Source organism: Lutra lutra, chromosome 4 (genome assembly GCF_902655055.1).
Source record: "Lutra lutra chromosome 4, mLutLut1.2, whole genome shotgun sequence".
Lineage (NCBI taxonomy): Eukaryota > Metazoa > Chordata > Mammalia > Carnivora > Mustelidae > Lutra > Lutra lutra.
The window spans coordinates 145,235,375-145,257,446 of NC_062281.1; the positions used below are offsets into that span (position 1 = coordinate 145,235,375).

Here is a 22,072-nt window from a genome sequence, read left to right on the forward strand (position 1 = left end):
AATTTCATATTTGAGTGCTTTATCAGCAATTTTTACATGAGAGGCATTCAAATTCTGAAACTGGGTAGGAAGGAAACTTCGCATTATAAACAATAGGATCTACAAACATTTTTTAATTTAATTTGGTGGTGTGTTTTTATTTTTGCTTTTAATTTGGGTTTTGCAATCACACCTGCTTGGCATATTATTTAAAAGAGACCGACGGCCAAAGCCCAACACATTTGGTTGCCATGCTAAATTTTTATGTTCTCAGGACCAGAATCACTCTCAGAAAGGAAATACAACAGATTTTTAAAATTTGTGAGTTCTGAGGGACCGTGTGCTCCAAGTTATTGCTAAGTATAATCTAAAACACTGAAAATATATTTTTGGTCCCACAGAGGAATCTGCAGAGCAAAAACAGCAATGTCCTGCTGCCCACCTTCCTGCAAATCATTGGGACTGTGTGAATTATTAGATTATCAAGATCAATGCCTTCTGGCGCAAGATTCTTTCTGATTTGGTTAATTTGGCCAATGCAGTTTTTCACAATGCCGAGCTCTCAGCCGAGCCTCCTTATATTATAGTATTACAGGAGTTATGAACTCTACCCTGTTACACAAATTCGCCGCACACAGGGCTTCTTTGTGTCCTAGGTCATTATAAGCAGGCTCCTCTGTAACAGGTCCTCTTGGTAGGCTTATACCTAACATTTTCCAATCCCCTCCTGGCATTTCTGCATGACTACCAGGATCCACAAACAACAGCACGCCCTGGCTTTTGTTTTCCTGTTTGACAAGTGACTGAACTTCAACAAGGAAGCCATTGAAAGAAAACAAAATCCTCCTCTCTCCTCTACTCATTAGAGCCGTCTTACATAGGCGAGGGTACCCCTCGGAACTAGGTTAGAATGTAGATAAGACAGCTTAAGGCTCGGGGGTGTGCTTTAATGTTTAAAAAGCAGCAGGTACTTTTTCAAGCAAAAGGCATGGAGTACAACACAAAAGGAGCTGAATTTACATTCCTAGATCCCAACATGACTACTATAATTTCAGGAGTAATATCACAATACACGTTTTCTGCAGTCACAATGAAACGCTATAGGGATGCCAGTAGAACTGAAGTGTATACAACATACAAATCCTTGTACTCTTGTATATTTCTGCAAAACGAAGAAAGAAGCATATGTGGAGAGCCAGAAACATAATAATAATTATCGTATACCAACCCCATTGGCGGCCGCCATCTGCACTATTGTTTCTATCGCCGACTTATTAAAATACCGCCCATCTCCACCAACCACCAGTGAGGATCCCTGGCGATCTTTGAGGTCTATGGAAAAGAACAGACTCTGGATGAAATTCTCCAGATAACATGGCTTCGCCTCAAAACAATAGGTTTTCTTCTGTAATCCACTAGTTCCTGGTTTTTGGTCATGGTAGGGTGCGGTAGCAAAGGTCAACAGAGGGAGAGGACCTTCTTCCATTTTCCTGTATTTCCCGGAAATCCATTCACCAAAATTACTCATCTTTCATTTTCACCACCTGGCTCAGTGAGGGTGTTCAGGGAGCAGGCAAGGGTCCTCAAAATAGTCTGTCCGACCCGAAGCTGCAACAGTGTCATCTGAGTAACTAAAGGAGAGGTTGATCTCTCTCAACCAGGAAGCTCTGTTAAGTCCTTGCTGTCGTCACCCATGGTGAAAAGTTAAGGGCCACACACCCATCCACACCCACACAAAAAACACATTTTCCAAGTTGTTTTGGTGAGGATACTTCTGCCCACATAACGACACCAAATACCCTTCAATTATTTTTGCCGCATCTCCCCCATTAGATAGTCCAAGGATACTGCCTGTGGCAGCCTTCCGTCACAAACACCGGATGGCTGCCAGCCTCCACTCGCAGTGCCCAGGCAACGATGGAGCAAGCGCAGTCCCAAAAAGCAGGGACTTTTGAACAGGACACCCTGGTGTGGCTCCCGCTGCTCCTGACACCTCTTAACGCAGAGCTTCTCTGGGCACTCGTCACCGAGAAGGCCATCTGCTGCTACAGTTGTCCCATGCCATCCTAGCAAGTTAAAGGTCAATCTTAAAATGGAAGTGAGGGATCTCAGTTACCTCTGGTTTCCTTACACCACCATCATTTTGATACCCAAGTAATTTTTTACTTCCCACATGCAATTCCAGTTGGAAGGAAGAAAGTCACCGAACAGAACAAATTTATTCATTGCCCACCAAGGATTTAACAAGACAGTATTCAGCTCCAGAAGAGTAGATACCTACAAATATGCCCTGAATGATCAATACCTTGGTCATTCCCTTGAACTTAGGGAAATGTGGGAATGGAGATGCACCAAATCCTTGAAAATGCAAGAGAAACAGGGAGGGGAAAAAAGTATGTTTTTCTAAGTGCATGAGGTTTGATCAAGTTATTATCTGGACAAATAATACGAACATAAGATTAAACTTTGTGTTTTCATTTTCTCAGGTTTTTAAAAAATATTTTATTTATTTACTTGATAGAGAAATAGAGGGCACAAGCAGGGGGAGCGGCAGGCGGAGGGAGAGGGAGAAGCAGACTCCCCGCTGAGCAGGAAGCCTGACACCGGGGCTCAATCTCAGCACCCTGAGATTATGAGCTGAGCCAAATCAGATGCTTAACTGACTGAGCCACCCAAGTGTCTCCCATTTTCTCAGTTTTACATAGACTTGGCTTTTAAGAAAACATTTTTAGTGAAGCAGGTTAAGTCCTTTGCATTTGAAGAACCTAAGATGTTTTAAAACATTCTACCTGAATAAATTTAATATCCAACCCCCATTTGGTCCCTAAGATTTTATTAATGATCTATTTAAATGCATGTTTCCTTATCTAGTTCAGCAGAAGTTGACAATTAAGAAACTCCATTGTCAAGGTTTTGGTGAACTTGTCAAGGATGCTTAAAAAGTAAACCAGGGATAGTTAGACCACATGTTTGGAGAGTCCGATATGCAGTGGAGTCCAGGTTTTCAAGCGAAACATGAATAATCACTTGATAAACAAAATCTGAGTATTTTTCTACTAACTTGTCAAGCAAGGTCCGAAAGCAAACAGGACTGCGAGCAGCAGACTGCCCTCTCTGCAGGACCAGCTGAGGGGACGGGCCCCAGAGCTGAAAGCAGCTGCTGGCAGAGAAGCCTGGTCTCCTTCAAATGACAAACGGTGCTGGTCCAAGTGCAGGGAAGACCTCGAGACATAACATTAAAACAATTCACAAGACCATGTCTACTAAGTCGAAAAGCAGTTGGCCAAAGGACAGGTTTTATAGTTTATTTGGGGCTTTTATTTACTTCTTAAAGATAAAATTCTTTAGAAATTAATTTATGGGGCGCCTGGGTGGCTCAGTGGGTTAAGCCACTGCCTTCGGCTCAGGTCATGATCTCAGGGTCCTGGGATCGAGTCCCGCATCAGGCTCTCTGCTCAGCAGGGAGCCTGCTTCCCTCTCTCTCTCTCTGCCTACCTCTCTGTCTACTTGTGATCTCTCTCTGTCAAATACATAAATAAAATCTTTAAAAAAAAAAATTAAAAAAATTTTTAAAAAAAAGAAATTAATTTATGAAGTCAGCTTGCTATGCTAACCATAGTTTACATGCCTACTGCTGGCAATGACAATAAAGCCGTTTTTTTTTTTTTAAGTCTGGTGCCAAGTTTTCTCTGGTTCTAGATAAGTTTGCAAATTAGGCCAAGCATATGTGTCTTGACATATTTAATAATAGGTCAATATTTATGAAATATCAACCCAATAATCTTTTCATTGGGAATAACAGAGCAACCGGCCACATATTTGGTAGTTTTCTTAACAAGTTCTTGAAAACAAAACAAAAGAAAACAAAAAACCAAGTTCTTGAAATCCCAGGCTAGACCTAGGGGTACTTGGTCAAAAGGGTACTCCAACATCCCCAGCTGGAAAGTCTTTGGCCACATGGTCCAGCATGTTCTCTGCTGATGGTCTGCCATCTCTTGCTGAAGCTCAGTTCCTGAAGCTGGAACCAAGAGAGTTAACATGTTGATTTTTTTCCCCCATGCACTGATTTTATTTACAGTTTGATTAATGCAAATCAATTTCATAAAACGAGAAGTCACGAAGAATCAAGGCATAATTATGCAAATTCAAAGTAGATGTTCAATACAAAAAAATACAATCATAAGAGTGGTTTTTTTCACAGCATGAGATCCAACGGTTCTTGCTTCAAAGGACAGGAAATACTTTTTTTTCCTTGAAGACCGTGGCCACATCACACGCTAGAACACCTCAGCTTACCAGTGTGTTTTCATGGGAACCATAACTTGTTTCTAAAAAAATTTTTTTTACACCATAAGTGTTGTAAAAGCAGCACTTCTCCTGAATTAAACCTTCTCTGGGACACAGCACCAGTTTCTAACTATCTGAAAACTAACTGATACAGGAAGTATTCCAAATAGAACTATTCTGATTCTTAAAAGTTGAAAAAAAAACCTTTCTGGGCCCCTGGGTGGCTCAGTCCATTAAGCATCTGCCTTCAGCTAAGGTCATGATCCTAGAGTACAGAGACTGCATTCTGCATGAGGCTCCCTGCTCAACAGTGAGTCTGTTTCTCCTTCCCTCTCTGCCCCTGCACCTGCTTGTGCTCATGTGCTCTCTCTCTCTTAAATAAATAAACCTTCAAAAAAAAAAAAAAAGATTATCCTATTTAAAAAAAAATAAATAACTTTCCAAAGCTTAGAAAGAAATATTGCAAACTTGACAATGTTGGTACTCTTCCAATAACCTGATATGTATGCCACTAGGGGTTGATTATTATTTGCCTCTTAATTTCAAGATTTTTTATATATACCTTCCCTGTAGATCATCTTTATATTTTAAAAATTATTTAACGCAAAAGGAAACTTCTGGGTGACCAGGCCGTGACTGAGCACTAAGAGATCAGACATGTCTAACCTGTGGAATCAAGTCACTAAGTGAACCCAGTGCGCATCCCTCTTGCATGGAAATATCTAGGTGGACACATGGCCTCTTTTCCTCCCTGTGTGTGAGCCAGCCCTCCAGCGAGGCATGGATTGGGGAAAATTCCCTCTCATGGCTCTGGCACATGTCAACGAATACCCAGCAATTTAAGTGCACGCTGAATCTAAACCTCCAGAGGAAAGAGTTCTATACCCCAGGATGGACAGTAACATTGTCAGCAACTACGTATGTCTGGGACGGTGTTGGTCAGGATGCAAAACTAAAGCAAAAAGATATAACCCTTGCCCTAGAAAAGCTTCTATTCTAAAAACTGGCCTGAGTCATAATTTTATGGACACCGTAGAAGTCAACCCCATATAAAAATATTACCAGAAGCAGCAATGTTAGATGAACTGTGAAGTGTGGTTAAAAAAGAAGGGGCATTAAGAACATGAAGCTTCCTACGATGTGTAGACTAAGTGGGGTGGCTATTAAGAAACTCATTTGTTTCAGCTCTCCAGCAAAGGTTGAACTTCATCTTCGGAAACGTTACTGTCGAGCATAGCGAACCCAATTTGGCCTAATGAATTCGCCTGCGTTGCCAGTACTCCTTCACAATGACACAAATTACATTTAAACCATATGGGGGATTTAAGGATTACTCCCTTCAGACAAGGAACTTTCATACTGGTCTTGGGTCCAATCAATTTCACGATGGCAGAGTTATGAACCCCTTCATTTCCGGCCTCACAAAGACTCCAGCTCCCGTTCTGATCTGCGGATACCTTACTAGTAGATGGAACACAACAGAAACTGTAGACTTGCCCACTCTTTAATCATTTATCTTTCTTTCCATTGGTAAATACTTACTGGACAGCTGACTACCATGTTCTTTAGCTTATGCCACGGTAGTGGACATGGGGGTGGGATGGCTAACCCTGTCTCTAGATGGAAGCACTAGGAAGAAAGCTAGTAATTGGGCTAAAGACAATGGGGATTATCACCCAGCACTTGTGACAGCTGAGGGTGCCTGCCTGAGTGGTTGGGGTGTGTGACCCAAGTGACAGGAAGACACTTATTCATTTCTCCGACCAACAGTAGGTAACGATGTCGTGAATGCCAGCCCCAGGCTAGGCATCACAGGATAATGGAAAGACCATATGTTTAGGAGCCAGACACAACCAGAGCTCAAAGCTTTGACTTTGAACTGCATGAGAAATTTCATCTTGAGCAAGTTCCTTAACTGCACTGAGTCTATAAAATGGGGAAAGCTCTCAAGGTTGTCCTGGGAATTGAATCGGGTAACGTGTGTGAAAACATGTAGTGCTGTGTCTGGCATCTAGCAGAAGATCAGTAAATGTAGCCGCCTCCCCATCCTCAGTCTCCTCATCTCTACAATGGGATCATACCTGCCTCACAAGGTTTTTATGAGGACGACCTTGCCAAGTATCTCTGAAAGGCTTTGTGAACTAGAAAAAAAATTTAAAGATGTGAAATTCATTTTTCATTTTCAGGAGGTGGAAGAGGAGAGAAAAAAGTGCATGGACCTTTGTTCTTAAGAAGTTCACATCCGGGGCGCCTGGGTGGCTCAGTGGGTTAAAGCCTCTGCCTTTGGCTCAGGTCATGATCTCAGGGTCCTGGGATCGAGCCCCGCATTGGGCTCTCTGCTCAGCGGCGAGCCTGCTTCCTCCTCTCTCTCTGCCTGCCTCTCTGCCTACCTGTGATTTCTGTCTGTCAAATAAATAAATAAATAAAATCTTTAAAAAAGAAGAAGAAGAAGAAGAAGTTCACGTCAGGGGCGCCTGGGTGGCTTGGGCGTTAAGCATCTGCCTTCGGCTCAGGTCATGACCTCAGAGTCCTGAGATCCAGCCGGCATTGGGCTCACTGCTTTGCAGGAAGCCTGCTTTTCCCTCTCCCACTCCCCCTGCTTGTGTTCCCTTTCTCACTGTGTCTCTCTCTATCAAATAAATAAATAAAGTTAAAAAAAAGAAGAAGAAGAAGAAGTTCACGTCGAAGGAGCCACCACCGTGTGGTGGCCTCAACCCTGTCCCAGAGGTGCCATGCATAGACCTACAACTCCTGAGACATTACAGGAATGGGGTGAGACCAGAGAAAGAGCTGGGGCATGACTACAGAGTCTCCTGAAACACACGGCAGTTGATTTTGTAGGCACCAGAAGCTAAAGGAGCTTTTAAGCAAAAGGAATCTAAACTGATAGGTTTTTGGAAAGTTAACTGGATGCCAGTGGTGCATCAAATACCTTTGAGAAGGAGAGACTGGAAAAAGATGAACAGGGCTGCAAAAAAGGATTCCTTCTTCAGCTGCAGTGGCTCTGAGGATCCTATCAGTGGGGTCTTGACCAAAGCTGCTCATCTGCCGGCCTCCTGCACAAGACTTCTACTTTAAGTCCTGGGGCTACTTTGAGCCCTACTGGGATTTTTTTTCCTCCAACATGAAGACACCACCCAAATAACCTCTTTCCTCAGACCCCTTCTCCACACAGTGCCTTCCACCCATCCCCTCTCTTCTCGGAGAACTGTGCTCTAGCCACCCCATAAGAGTAGACTCCTAGAGCCATGTTCTACGACAGGACCCTGGTGCCAGGCCAGGATCGCCAGAGGCGGATGTCTGTCCCAAGCTAGATCACTCATATTTTCCCTCCCAGGAATCTAGCATTAGGACTCAAAAAAGTATAGATTCGATTTAGTTAGTCTCTGAACTAGGAAGATCGGTAAATTCAGGAGCTGTGGGGCAGGGATAGTCGTGTCAAGAGAATATCCATAAATGGTGACCGATGGCCACACAATATGTGAGAACACCTGAACGCTATTCAGGAGACACCTGTGGCTCATTTAGACATCTCTAAGGTTTGCAGGCCCAGTGTAGGGAAAGAACTGGAAAACAATTCAGAATGGAATCAAGCATTAAATAGGTTACATGAATCTTCTCAAGAGGGCGGGGACTGCAGATTCAGCAGACGTGAGAATTAGGGAATGTGGTCTGTGAACGCATGCTGCATGAGACGCCCTATTGACCTGTGTTCTGGACTGGGGTGGTTTCCTGTTCAGATTTCTGGTCAACATGCACTTCGGCCAGCCGACACTGTCACCCCAATTCAATGGGAAAGATCACTCCTAACTGTTGGGGTGAGAGACTCGTTTTTGAAGAGGGCATTTTTTTTAAAGGATTTATTTATCTGAGAGAGTGCGCAAGTGAGAGAGAAAGCATACACATGCACGTGTGGGGGGAGTGGGGGCGGGGGGGGTGAGAGAAAGGGAGAGTCTTAAGCAGACTCCAAGTGGAGCGTGGAGCCCGACACTGGGCTCGATCTCACAACCGTGAGATCATGACTATGAGATCATGACCTGAGTTGAAACCAAGATTTGGAAGCTCAACCCAATACACTACCCAGGTGCCCCCTGAAGAGGGCATTTTTAAACATAGGAAAATTTAGAATTAAGTATGGATATGAAGTAAATCATAGTCATATAGTGTACAGATAACAAAATAAATCAGACTTGTAGCATTAATATTTTTGCAGTAAGTTTAGGAGAAAAATCTAAGCATATTTGATATTTTAAGTATGTTAGGAGAATCTGGGATATTAGTTTATCTAACAGATTAATCTTATATTTCCAATTTCTAATGTGTAGTTGAGCAACCTATTTGGACTTACGCTTTTAAGTCTGAGGTAAGAGAACAATGGTACATTCACGAAAACTTTGTACCATATTTAGTTTGAAGTTTAAATAATCAGATGCAGACAGTTAGCTGTAACGTTTCAGGGAATGGACTGTGAGGCCCTACTGACAGGCTGGTAACCCAGCTCTGCCAGCCACTAGCTGTATGACCTCGGAAAAATCATTCAAACTCTTTGTGCGCCCGTGGCCTCATCTGTAAAAAACAGGGAGAATAACAGACCCCCTAGCTCACTCACTGTTTGCAGTCGTAGTTGAATGAGGTGATACACAAAAGTTCTAAAACCAGAACTGGTATAGAATGCCACTTAGTACACTAGTAAGTACCACTTACTAGTTGGGTGACCCTTAGGCAAAATACCCAACTTCTTGGGGCCCTCACTCTCTCATCTTTAAAATGGAGACTGAAAATAATACCTGTTTAGACCTATGGTGATCATTTTGCACAAATATATAACACAAAAATCAAATCATTATGCTGTTCACCTGAAAGTAATATGATGTTACATGTCAATTATATGTCAATTTAAACAATGCATCCTTTAAGGAGAGTTAAAGAAAGAAAATAGTACATACAGCATGGTTTATCTTATAAAGACACAATGAGTTAATAAAGTTAAAGAACTCAGCATTGCAGGTTCTGTTGCCTTGTGAGTCCTACATAAGCCTTAGCTTTTATTACTACCCTGAATCAATCTGAAACTATGCAGCTGTGTTTCATACCTATCTACGGGTATATGTGTTTTAACAGAGTTAGGAAATGTCCCTTAAAGAAAAAGAGAAATTGCATTAAACTATAAAGAAGGTACAAGGTCTGAAGAATTCCAAGGGCTGGAAGGCTTAGAGCTGTGCAGAGTCTCAGGCTCAAAAAGACTCCTGGAGCATATTTTGAAATTAAAAATAAAATAGTTGCATCAGAGCGTGCACGTCCTTTAGCATCTGTCCCGTCTGCCGTCCATCTGTTTATCCACCCATGCAGCCAGCAGTTACTACAAAGACTGACTTGCTGCATTCATTTCACCAAACGCTATGGACCACGGGAAGAGGACAGACTCAAGTTGTCATGGAACTTTTGGTCTAAAGAGAGAGAGAGGTAAGTCAACATATTTAAAAGAGAAAAAGTGGAGTAAGAAGTGCTAATCTGGGAACTCAAGAGGGAGATATGAGCTCCTAGAGGTGAGAGAGAAGGTAAGGAAGGCATTCCTCACCTCCACAAATGCATTCTTAATTCATGTGGCTAAAACCAAAAACAAATCTTTGAAGATGCAAGGGGCTTAGGAGGCCTTTTCCTACATACCGCACTTGTGAGAAGGGCTCCTGTTTTATCAGGAATTACCAATATTCGATCACTTTGACCTATAAAAACAGAAACTTACATGGTTCACAAAGAATTTTTATAGGTATCTTCCGTTTCCTTTTTGGAACATCTTCAAAAAAAATTTTCATTTAACTCCCTTAAGAATATTCATTCGGTGCTAACAGAGTATTTGCCCATATTCTGGCTATCACCAGAAATATGTATGAAAACCCCTTGGGTTTAAAAAAAAAAAAAAAAGGAAAAAGGAATTAATTAAATAATCTAAAAAATGGATCTAAAAATTTGGTGTTCAAATCACTTGTGGTTGTATGTTTCCCTCTTGTGGTAGGAAATGGAAAAACAGTCAAGATTTCTCATGACCTCACAAGGCATCACACAACCCAGGGACCAGGGGGCCCACTCACCCCAAATACAATGGGAATCATGCCCCCTAGAGTTTTGTTGCAGACTGTGGTTGGCCCTCTATCACATAATTAAAATACGAAGGGATTTCTGGATTTTTAAGAAGAGAAAAGATATGGTGAGGTCGTTCTCTGTCTCATTATTAAGGATTTTTTCAACTGCAAGGCCTGACCAAACTAGGATGTCCAGGTATAAAGGAAGTGAATGAAGGTGGCCACAAACAGGTGATGTCTTTTTCTGTGGAATCTTTGTGAGCCTAAGTTTCTGCGAAATAAGGGTAGTAAAGCTTCCTATAAAAATTTTGACAGTATATGAGAAAAGACATATAAAGTGCTTATCAGAATGCCTAACCAGAGTGTGGCAGTCAATAAATGTTATCCAAACTACCAAAATCAGAAAGACACGTGGATAAGGACTGATCACATCCTTCTAACCCAGCCTCTGATCTCTAGAGCGGGTTAGACCAGGCAGGAAACAACCGACGCTATCTAGGTAGGACTGGGTCATGGAATGTACAACGGGCAAGGGAAAGGTGGGGGAAAGGGAAACTACGGCCCCTGCTCCAACCAGAGGGCTTTGGAGTCAGATAGGCCTGGGTCTGAATCCTGCCTTTGCCACCTCTGGCTGTGTATGGCCTTCCTGGCCTCAGTTTTCTTATTTGTAAAATAGAGACAATGACACCTGCTTTTAAGGTTGTTACATGCAGAAAATAACTACAGTAGGTCTGTATGTTGGGCAATGTTCCAAGGGCTTTATAAGCATCAACTCATTAGATCTCCACAACAGCACTGTAAAATCAATGCTATCATTCTCAGCACCATCTTAAGGACAAGGACACCTAGGGATACTGAGGATACTGGTTTATCATCTGCCCAAGGCCAATTAGCTGGGAAACTGTGGAGCTGGGTTTGAACACAGGCGATCTGGTTCCAGAGCCCACTCAGCCTTCGTGCTATGCTGCTTCTTACCATAGTATGTAGCCATGTAAATGGCAAATGATCAACAATAGCTTTTTTAAAAACAGCAATCTATGGGGCGTCTGGGTGGCTCAGTTGGTTAAGCACCTGCCTTTGCCTTGGGTCATGATCCAGAGTCCTGGGATCAAGCTCCACATCCGGGTGGCTCCCTGATCAGTGGAGAGCCTGCTTCTCCCTTTCCCTCTCCCCCCACCCCTGGTTGTGTTCTCCGCTCTCTATCTCAAATAGATAAATAAAATCTAAAAAAAAAAAAATTGTCTAGCCTGGGGAACCTGGGTGGCTCAGTCAGTTAGGTACCCAACTCTTGATTTCAGCTCAGGTCATGATCTCAGGGTCATGGGATCTGGCTCCACGCTCAGTGCGGAGTCTCCTTGAAATTCTCTCTCCCCCGCTCCCTCTACCTCTCCCCCCTCACCCCACTTGTGCATGCTCTCTTTCTCCCTCAAGCCTACCTCTAGGAATGAAGCATGGTGGAAATCTGGGTTTGATCCCAACTCTGGATAATTTTTACTATCTTAGGGATCTTGGGCAAATCACTTACCTTCTTTTTCCTCAACTGTGAAATAGGAGTATAAATACCAATATTTTCAGAGTTGTTGAAAAGATGAAATGAAATGGTATAAAGAGCAATACGGCCCAGTGCAGAGCAGTACACACAGGTTCTCATGCAGGCTTTTTTTTGTGTGTGTTTTTTTTTAAGATTTTATTATTTACTTGATAGAAGAGAGAGAGTGAGCACACAAACAGGGGGAGTGGGAGAGGGTGAGGCAGGCTCCCGTGCTGCATAAGGAGCCCGATGCGGGTCTCAGTCCCAGGACCCTGGGATCATGACCTAAGCCGAAGGCAGATGCTTAACTGACTGAGCCACCCAGGCGCCCCTCATGCAGGCTTAATAACAGCCTAGAGATGCAGGTAATCTCACCGTTCCCATTTTACAGAAGAGGACACTGAGGCTGAGAGAAGTGAACGACTTGCTCCACGACTTGCAACTAACCAATTGGAAAGACAGGTTTCAACACCAGTTTTAATGCCAAAGCTCCCACTTAAGCTGTCTGGCTCCTTTGGGTGACCAAGCATATTTGAATTTAAAGAAAATGAAGAGGAAATGAATACCAGGTGCCTGTCAAAGGGATATGGCCCACGTGTAAAGTAAAAGAGCTTTGGTGGTCTGCACAACCCCCTGCACTTGGTGGACAGAGCACAGGTTGTGGGTTGAAAATGCCTCCCCCTGCCCAAAAAAAGTTATGTTGAATTCCTAACCCCAGATGTCTGTGAATATGACCTTATTTGAAAAAAAGAGTCTCTGCAGATGTGATCAAATTAAGAGGTTATACTAGATTAGAGTAGGTCCTAAATCCAATGACTGGTGTCTTCATATAGGGTGTAGAGATCCAGGGACAGAGGCACAGGGGGAAGAAAAGCTAGCGAGGCCAGAAGCAGAGACGGGAGCCCTGCTCACCGGTGACTATGGCCACCCCCGCAGCTGGAAGAGGCAGGGGAGGATTCCCTGGAACCTTCAGAGGGAACATGGCCCCTCTATAAGCCTCCAGGACTGTGAGAAAATAAATTTCTGTCGTTTTAAGCCACACCGTTTGTTGTATTTGGTTGTAGCAGCCCTGTGAAACTAATATTAGAAAATTTTTAATATAAATAAATATAATTTTTTTTTAAAGGCAAGCCCAGCTCCAGGGACAGCTGACCGCCCCCCCCCCCCCCCCGCAGTATGGTGGCTGGTCTGAGAGGTCCTTGGCTAGACCTCTCCCCACAGGTACCCCTATTCTTTGCCTCAGGGTGCTTGGTTCTTACCACTAAATAACACAGGATGCACCACAGCTTGGTATATACAAACAAGCCTCCGCCCTCACTCGGCGAAGAGGGGACAGCACATTTTGTAACCTTGGTACCTGGAATGAAGAGGGGACAGTCGCTAAATATTTGATGGTTGCACTGTTGAAGTGAGAGCGGTCTACGACCTCTGCGGCTAAGGTTTCTGATCACAAAGGTGCTTTTCCAGGCAGTTGCCCAGTAGGTCTCCTGTCCTGAGACTGACCTCAACTATAACATTACTCCCAGCATCAGACGACTTCCCAAACCATAAAGCATCCACACTAGAGCACACTCCACTGAGTACTGGCATTTTAGGTAATTTCTATAGCACACAGACTTGTGCAAAAGCAATCAGGAACAGAGCTAGAAATTGCAGTAGTGAAAGGAGCAGAGCTGGTTAGTCTGTGAGGGTGAGGCCCAACACTTGGGCTGCTTCCAAGAGGAGCCCCGTATCACTGCAGGCAGAGAGCGACAGAAAGGAGCTCGTTCCCAGAAGCCAACTTCAGTGTGGGGGAAAAAGAGGTGAGAGACAGTCAGGGAGAGAGAGAAACTAAACCTAACAAGAGAAAAAGAGGCCCACCCAGCATCTCAGCCCTTCCACTAATGGTCCTTCCACTAGTATCTGTAGGAAGAAGCACAGTTCCATTGCATGTCTAATTTTTTTTTAATAAATTTTGGTGTGTGCTTTAACTGAGTGGACTGTGCATCACACATTCTACAATATGGATTTAGATCAACTAAGCCAAGGGAAAAGACTTGCCGTGATGAAAACAGCCGGTCACATACAGACCGTTGTAGGCCATATATTCTGGTTAAAGACAAGTCAGTCAAGAGCTTTGATGCATTACTAGACAAATCCTGTGGCCCAGTCCTCCTTATAAAGAGCATTTTAGCTTTGCTAACCTAAGTCTCCATCCATGATTCTCCCTTCCTACCAGAGTCAAAAGACAATTCTTAGGCGGCGTCTTAGGCTGGCCTGTGTGTAAAAGGAAGCATCGGGCATTAAGGACCCGCGTGGTGATAACTCACCACTGGCTACCTGGCCGCCTCCTGGCTTCCTGCACAACAGGAGTTAGGAAGACTTCTATTTTAATGTCTAAGCCTGTGGGCTTCCTTTCCACAATGGCCTCCTTGTTTTCCCCATACTCCATTACACAGAACATCCCCGCCATTTCCTGGCTTCCTTTTCTTCATCCTTCAAGACCTGACTCGAACGCATCTCCCCTGGAAGCTTCCCCCGACTGCTTCGCCAAGCCCCCCTCCCTAGGGCTCCCAATGGCACCCTAAAGGAGGCACCTGTCACCTGTTGTAAGGCCCACTGGACAGTGAGCTCCATGGGGTGCTGAGACTGTCCCGATGCGCTCGTGGACACCCCGTGCACAGCACAATACTGAGCAACGACGGGAAGCTCAGCAAATGTCTCAGGGACGGAAGCAGCCCCTCAAGTACTATTCGGGAGAAGCTGCGGGAGCCAGCAGATCCAACCGTTCACTAGAACGGCTACACGGAATGCCTGAGGGGGAGACGTGGTGTGCAGACACCCAACGCTGTGATGGGCACTGGAGCTACTCGGGGACAGTTTTGCTTATCTGGGGTTATTTGGGTTATTCTGGGTTCTTTGGGTTACTTGGGCTGGTGGCTATGTTCTTTTGAGATGAGATAACTAAGTATCAGACTGATAATATATTACCGAAAGCCTCAAGTTCTGTAGAACTGGTTCCCCCATCCCCTCTACCCCTCAGGCCCTGCGCAGGAAACACTTACTCTCTGTAAGAAAGACATTTCTGTTCTGAAATTTATAGACCAACGGGTGTGAAGCATCTTGATAGGTCATTGACAAAGCTGAGAAGTAAAACTGAGAAGGTGGGAGCCAGCTGGGGGACCCTTAGCAAAGAGAAGTTTAAGGTGTCTGTATTTCCCATCAAAATCCCCACTAGCAACAAGCTTACGACTATATGTGAGGCATTACGCCAGGTGACTTCCAACACGTACCTTATTATTTCCTAAACATACCTCTATGATATATTGTATTAATTTTATAAATGAGTTTTTAAAAAGAGTTCAATTTTGCCCCAGATTAAACTGCTAATAACCAGCATATCCAGGAATCAAATTCAAGTCTGTCTGACATCAAAAGCTATGCTGCCACCAAATTCAAATGCAAAAGAGGTCATTCTGATATCCCACTAAGATCCTCAAAATGGCCTGATAGCTGTACTTTCTGGTTATTCGTTAGCACATCTGGGGTTTGGACTTTGAGAGATGCTGGATAAAACTGCATGTGGAGATTTGTTTTGGCAGGAGGCATACATCAGACCAGTGGGGTGACTTTCCTGAAGCAAGAGTGGAATTTCAAAACAACCATCATAACGCACATCTGGGTTGCATCTTAGAGTTCCCAAAACCTTTGTGTGCCCATTATTTAATCCTCATAAAACTCACTGATGGGACAGGTATTAGAATTAATCCCATTTTACAAATGAGAAAATTGAGCTTTGCATCGGTTAAGCAGGGCTCCATGATATTGTATTCTAAGTTAGTTGTACAACTGACATTTGCACTGAAATCTTCTATTCCAACCCATCACTGGGCACTGAAGTCGTTTGGTAAGATTCAGGGAGCCACCATGTTACCTGTCTTCCATCTTGACATTAGGTCAGAAGTCTACAGAAGCACTTTGGATTATGGGGTTCTGGAATCTTCTCAGCAATTATTCCCAGCAGCAGACTTTTAAATCGAACAATGAAGGTATGAGCCATATACATTAAACCAGGGACTGCTCCCTGACTTCTTCCTTACTTCACTCTCAGCTGAGGTCTCACTCATGGGAGAAGGCATCCTTGTTCTCCCCTCCCTGCTCAAGGTGGAGCTGGTTGCTCACCTGTGTGTTTAACCGATTCCCTGAACTTCTCTTCAGACAGCTGAAAGTGGACTGAATGGTAGCCATTGCCACCCTTTCCTCGCAAAGATATGTCCACCTGGAACCTGTGAATGCGACGTTGGAGATTAATGAAGGATCTCGAGCTGAAACCATCATGAATTATTTGGGTGGGCCCTAAATCCAGTAACAAGTATCCTTAAAATAGACAGAAGAGAAGACAGACACATGTGAAGGCAGGGGCTGAGACTGGGGTGATGCAGCCATACACACGTAGGACACATGGAGCCACCAAACGCTCAAAGAGGAAGGAAGGACTGCCTCAGAACTCCAACAAGGTAAAGGTCTCAACTCAATGAGCCTGTGACGAACAGTCACAGCAACTCTGCCTCACAGACAGAATTCAAGGGATAATGTATGGCTAGAGATAGAGTAAAACTTCTGTGTGGAGGGTATGGTGGCAACACACAGAAGACCCGCTCTCCACCCTCCAATAACCTTGGCGTTTGGAAGAACCATAATGATCATTAGAACTACCCAAATCTTCCATTTACTAAAGACAATGTCAGCCACTATGTAAGCACTTCATGAATTCTGCTCCATCCTCACATGGACATTTCAAGGCAGGTATTATTATTACTCTTTTTATACCAAATCTACACATGGGGGAACTGGCTATATGGGGAACTGTGTGATCATGTTTGTCTCATGGATTTGACTACACAGGGCTTGGTGCCAACTCGTGGCCCAGCTCAGAGAGGCAGTCTGGCTTTTGGAACAGGTGCCAACCTTACTCCCAATTCCATTTGAGTTTCCTACATTTATTTCCCTTTTGCTTCATTTTCAAACTTACTTCATTTCATTCTGCTCCACAGAATGCATTTCTCAGAGTCCCCATGAGGCAGTGTAACATAATAGCTTTACGACTAAAGCAAAAGATCCTTCCCCAGCCCCACCCAGGTATGCCATCCCAGCTCCATCTTCTCAGCCCCATCCAGGTATGCCATCCCAGCTCTATCTTCTGGCCTCTGTGCAACCCTGAACAAGCCCTTGGAGTCAGGCGGGCACAAGCTTAACATCTAGGTTTCTGGTTTCTGTGGCTTAGCACTGACAAGACTCTCATCCCAGGTCGGAGCCATTTTGTCTTGCGTTTTAACAAACCTTCTCATAATGCACAATTTCTAAATGCCTAGCCAAAGCATGTTTAGATGTCTACCAGAGTGGAAGAGAACCATATCCCCAGGCCAACATGGGCATCTGCAGAAGGAAAGCAGAATGCCAGAACCTCCCTCAGCATGAACCTCCTTCTAAGACATTTTCTCAGCAGGGCAGCACAAAATATGGCAACTCGTTTTAAACAGTTATGCTGGAGTATTTTCATTTAAATTAATGCTATCTCCTTCAAAACAATCATCTTGGGAAGCAACATATTTATTCAAACAGTGCTCACACTGTACTAACATTTCTGGAACTCTTTCTCAGCAACTGTCTTAACAGTCTGTGGCACTTCCTTTGAAAGTCTTCAGTCATAACAAATTTCATCCTCTGAGAATAGATTTGAACTTTGGAAAGAGACAAAAATTGGTTGGAGCCATGTCTAATGAATAAAGTGGGTGATCAAATCTTGTTACATAGTTTTAGGTGAAAAATGAGGCATGACTATAAAATAATGTGACTGGTTTTCCTAGGTGACCCATAAACCGACTGGCTGAAAAATAATTCCCATAGAGGAGTTTCAGAATGCTTTGAGCACTAGACGCATCACTGGAATAAGTGTACGGTTCCCAGAGTGGTGATTTGGCAGGGTACAAAACTAATTTGGATATATAAGTTCAAATATGTTTGTAAAAAAAGAAATCTGATTGCTTACACTCATGAAAATGAAGAAGCTATTCTCCTGGAGAAATTTCTCCTCCTTTTTTTTGACAGCCTGGTCTGCTTTGGACAAGAGAATCTGCTAAGAAAAACCTAGTTGTGATTTTCATTTTTTGTGTCAGTCCTCCCCCAACCAACCAAAGGCTCCTTGAGAAAGGGGTCATCTTCATCTCTGTGTCTCCAGTGCTCAGCACAGCACATACACATGGGACACTAATTCCACTGTTCTGGACACAAACGCTTTGACTCTGCTTCTCGTCCTCTTGGGACTTCCCTTGTTAAATGTAACTTCTGCCTAGCAACCAAAACTGGGCCATGTAAAACCCACCCACACAAATTTACAGAGACCTAAGGTATACAAGTGGTTGCTTAGAACCAAAAGCATAAGGAAATAAGAGGGATTGACTGCTAATACACAGGCTTCCCTTCGGGTCATGGAAATATTCTAAAATTAGATTGTGGTGATAGTTGCACAAGTCTGTGAACACATTAAAAGATACTAAATTGTCCACTTTGAATGGGTGAATTGTGTGATATGTGAATCATATCTCAATAAAGTAGTTTATTTAAAAAGCCCTCCACAATAGGAATGTTTGTGGCTTGGTTCCTTTCTAAGATGGCAGTTGGAATACATGATAGGTTCTCTTCCAAAAATCTAGTTCCCTATATAAAATTGTTTCTGTCTTCTTCTGTAACTCTATCACTTGAAAATGACTTCGGGGTTTTCAGCAGATTTGGAAAGCATGTTTGGATAGTGAGGACTGCTGAGTGTCCCCCAACACCAGTTATCCCATTCCTTTCCATTGACACCCCCAATGTTTAGCCTGATACACAGCTCCCAGAATAACATGGATATAACCTAGCCTCCCTTGCTGCTAGAGGAGGCCTTAGACTACGTTTTGGCACAGAAGATGTGAGTAAAATAAATGATGTACAGTTTCTGAGAAAGGTGTGCCTTCATTCCACTTCCTTCCTGTTACCTGGAATGACCCTATGCGGTAGGCAGCCATCTTAGCTCATGCAGATACGGGCAACTCACTAGGAAGGCCAAGCAAAAAAGAAAAGAAATACAGAACCCCTTATACAATAGCCCCACCACACCAGCTCAGGACTGCCCACACCCAGTCTATTACAGAAAGAGTTCTATTACTATGAACTTATATTTTGTTTAAGTAACTTATTTTGAGACTTTTTTTCACAGCCAAAGGTATATGTTAACTAATGATACAATCTGATCTTCTGCACCAGAACAGAACCTAAAATATGCAGCATCAGCATACCTTTTATGCCATGGCAAAACTGTCACCACTGCTACCCTGGAAGGCAGACCACTGGTCAGTCAAACCTGGGCAAATGGGAGAAATTCAAAACGGGAGCAGTTGTTGGCTGCTTCTTGCCACAGTAGAGAGGAGCTCAGGCAAGGACTTGCCAATCCACAGGCAAAAATGAAGTTAAAGCTCCACTACGGGAAATATCTTTGACTGTGGCCTGCAAACTATGTTGCCCGAGTTCAGTAATTTGTGGCCTTGTAGAGTCGAGATGACCACTATATGTCCCCAAGCTAAGGCAGCTCTCCATGAAGCAGCAGGTGTAGAAGAAAGGGCTGTGGCCTCAACTCTTTCCCAGGATTCTTTTCTAGACAATGAAAACTGACCCATCAGCAAAGATCTGATTAAGGATACTGCTTTCTTACTCAGCCTAGCTTTCCCTATCTCAAGGCAGGCATCAGTGATGGAGACGTCCGAGAAGAGACAGAGCACAGAGGCCAAAGCTAAAGTTTTCAGGCTTGGGGCGCCTGGGTGGCCCAGTTGGTTAAGCATCTGACTCTTGATTTCGGCACTGGTCATGATATCAGGGTCATGAGATCAAGCCCCTCGTTGGGCTCTGCACCCAGCATGGAGTCCGCTTGAGACTCTTTCTCTCTCTCAGCGTCTACCCCTCCCCTGACTCTCGCACTCTCTCACTCTCTCTCTTGCTCGTTCTCTCTCAAAATAAATAAATAAATAAATAAAATATTTTTTAAAAATAAAGTTTTCAGGCTTAAAACCCTATCTATGTGAGAATTTTCCCTGGGTTATCAGTATGCGGAATTGATCAGAATAGGCTGGAAGAAGCCTAATAAACTTTCAAAGTAATTACATAGTGAAACAAACCAAAAACTTGGTCTGCAAAAGTAACCCCTGCCTTCATACATCCACCAACTTTCATGAGCAGGAAGCAGGATACAAAAGTTGTGCAGATCCCACAAAGTCTCAGAATCTACTCTGCAGTGCCCAGGACTAAGTGAGCACCGAGGACAGAGAGTAGGAGAGTCCCTCCCAGAGGGCAGGGCTCCCTGTGGACCTACTCCATGGTCAGGGCAAGGAGTCTGCACTCCCCACCCACCAGCAGCACAGTGTGAACACTATGGCTGCTGACTGCTCTATTTCTGTAACTATGTAAGTATATATATTTATTGGAAGGAACCTAAGCCGCTGCCCCAGGGGGCAGAGTGATGTATTTCATGGGTGAGAAGAAGAGTGGACACGGTTACCTGCACACCCAAAGAGACGCCTGTGGCAGAGATTTTTCTCTTTGCAACTCCTTTTCTTAAGGTAACAGAACCACCCATTTCTGGCCGGCCACGTGCCTCCCAATATAAAGTCTACATTTTTTGGCCCTTGCAGGTTAAGTATGGAAAATCTAATCAGTGGGTTGTGAGGAGGAGTGAGGCGTGCAATTTCCAGACTGTTTAAAGGGGGAAAAAACGCTCTGCTCCATCTTTTTCCTGTGCCCACTAGCAGCAATGAGGTTGAGGTTATGGCCGCCCCCCACCCCGCCCCGCCGCAGCCAGATGGGCAAAGGCAACACCTTTAAGACAGCAGAGCCACAGACCTGAAGGAGAGGAGGGTCCCAAGGACCTACTGCACTAGTCCTAGCCTGAGACACCTAGACGACGGCATGAGACAGAGAAAAACTTCTATTTTGTTTAATCCACTGCTGTTTTGAGTGACAACGTTTTGAACTTATGTAATTGTACAATCTTTTGACTTAAAATACAGGCTACATGGTGTACATCAAATTCACTTGGGGAGGTAGTTTAAAATGTCATCTTCTAGAGCCTCCAAATCTGAGCTACGGTGGGATGCCGGGCCTTGCCAGGGAGCTCTAACAGAGATTTCAGATACGAGCCAAGGAGAAAGCCACAGGGCCCAGTGCTGCATAGTACACTGGCTGAATTATAATTGTTCTCCTTCTGGTAGGTGCAACTCTGAGTAGCAGCGGGAATGTACAGTGCTGTGAGGAGTGAGAGGGGAAGAGTCAGATTTAGATCAGTGAAGCTGTGAGAGAGAGTGAGAGACATCCTCCCCCCTACAATTCTGTTAAAATATTTTACATAACAAAGGCCGTTTAGCGGCTAAGTGCTCAGCTCTAAACAGTCCTGTCCATTCCTTCAACTAACTAACCTCTTTCTGCTATGTACCCACTCCAATAAAGGGGCCTCTTTTCTGTTCCCACGCTCTCCATGCTTCAAGACACAATTCAAGTTCTGACACTTCCTTCCCCAACAGAATGTTGTCTCCCTTATCTCCACTCAGCACTTTTTCTAATTCTGTTCTTTGCACATGTATGTACCTCTTGTGTCTTATCTCCCCCAAAGACCGCACACTTCAGGATGGAAAAGGACAGTATCTTATTTACCCTGGTATTTAATACCAACTCCCACTCAGAAAGTGTAAACGGGGGGAGAACAATCATTCATAAACCCCTCATAACTAAAGGACTTTTTTTTTTTTTAAAGATTTTATTTATTTATTTGACAGAGAGAGATCACAAGTAGACAGAGAGGCAGGCAGAGAGAGAGAGAGAGGGAAGCAGGCTCCCTGCTGAGCAGAGAGCCCGATGCGGGCCTCAATCCCAGGACCCTGAGATCATGACCTGAGCCGAAGGCAGCGGCTTAACCCACTGAGCCACCCAGGTGCCCATTTTTTTTTTTTTTTTAAATAGGAGTTATACCGTATTAAAAAGTGACCCAAAGATGATCCTGTGGCAAGTCATGCTTGCCCCAAGGATATCAGGTTTCAAGTAAGGGTAGCAAGGAGGCTCTACCTAACACCAATGACCTCAGAGTCCCCGAAACATTCTCCGTCCTACCCAATATTCTTTCATTCCCTTCTCA

General features: G+C 43.9%; 1 protein-coding gene across 2 annotated transcripts in view; it reads right to left on the reverse strand.

The window, feature by feature from the left end:
• Positions 1-22,072, reverse strand: part of PGM1 (phosphoglucomutase 1) — a 62,857-nt gene that overhangs the window by 34,122 nt on the left and 6,663 nt on the right. Inside the window, exon 1 of one of the 2 annotated variants that reach the window (XM_047726302.1) lies at positions 1,208-1,791. The exons of the other annotated variant lie outside the window; for it this stretch is intronic. Within the exon in view, the coding sequence (XP_047582258.1) occupies positions 1,208-1,507 (300 nt within the window). The 5' untranslated portion in view covers positions 1,508-1,791. Of the gene's footprint in view, positions 1-1,207; positions 1,792-22,072 lie in introns of those variants that run through there. 2 annotated transcript variants of the gene reach the window in all.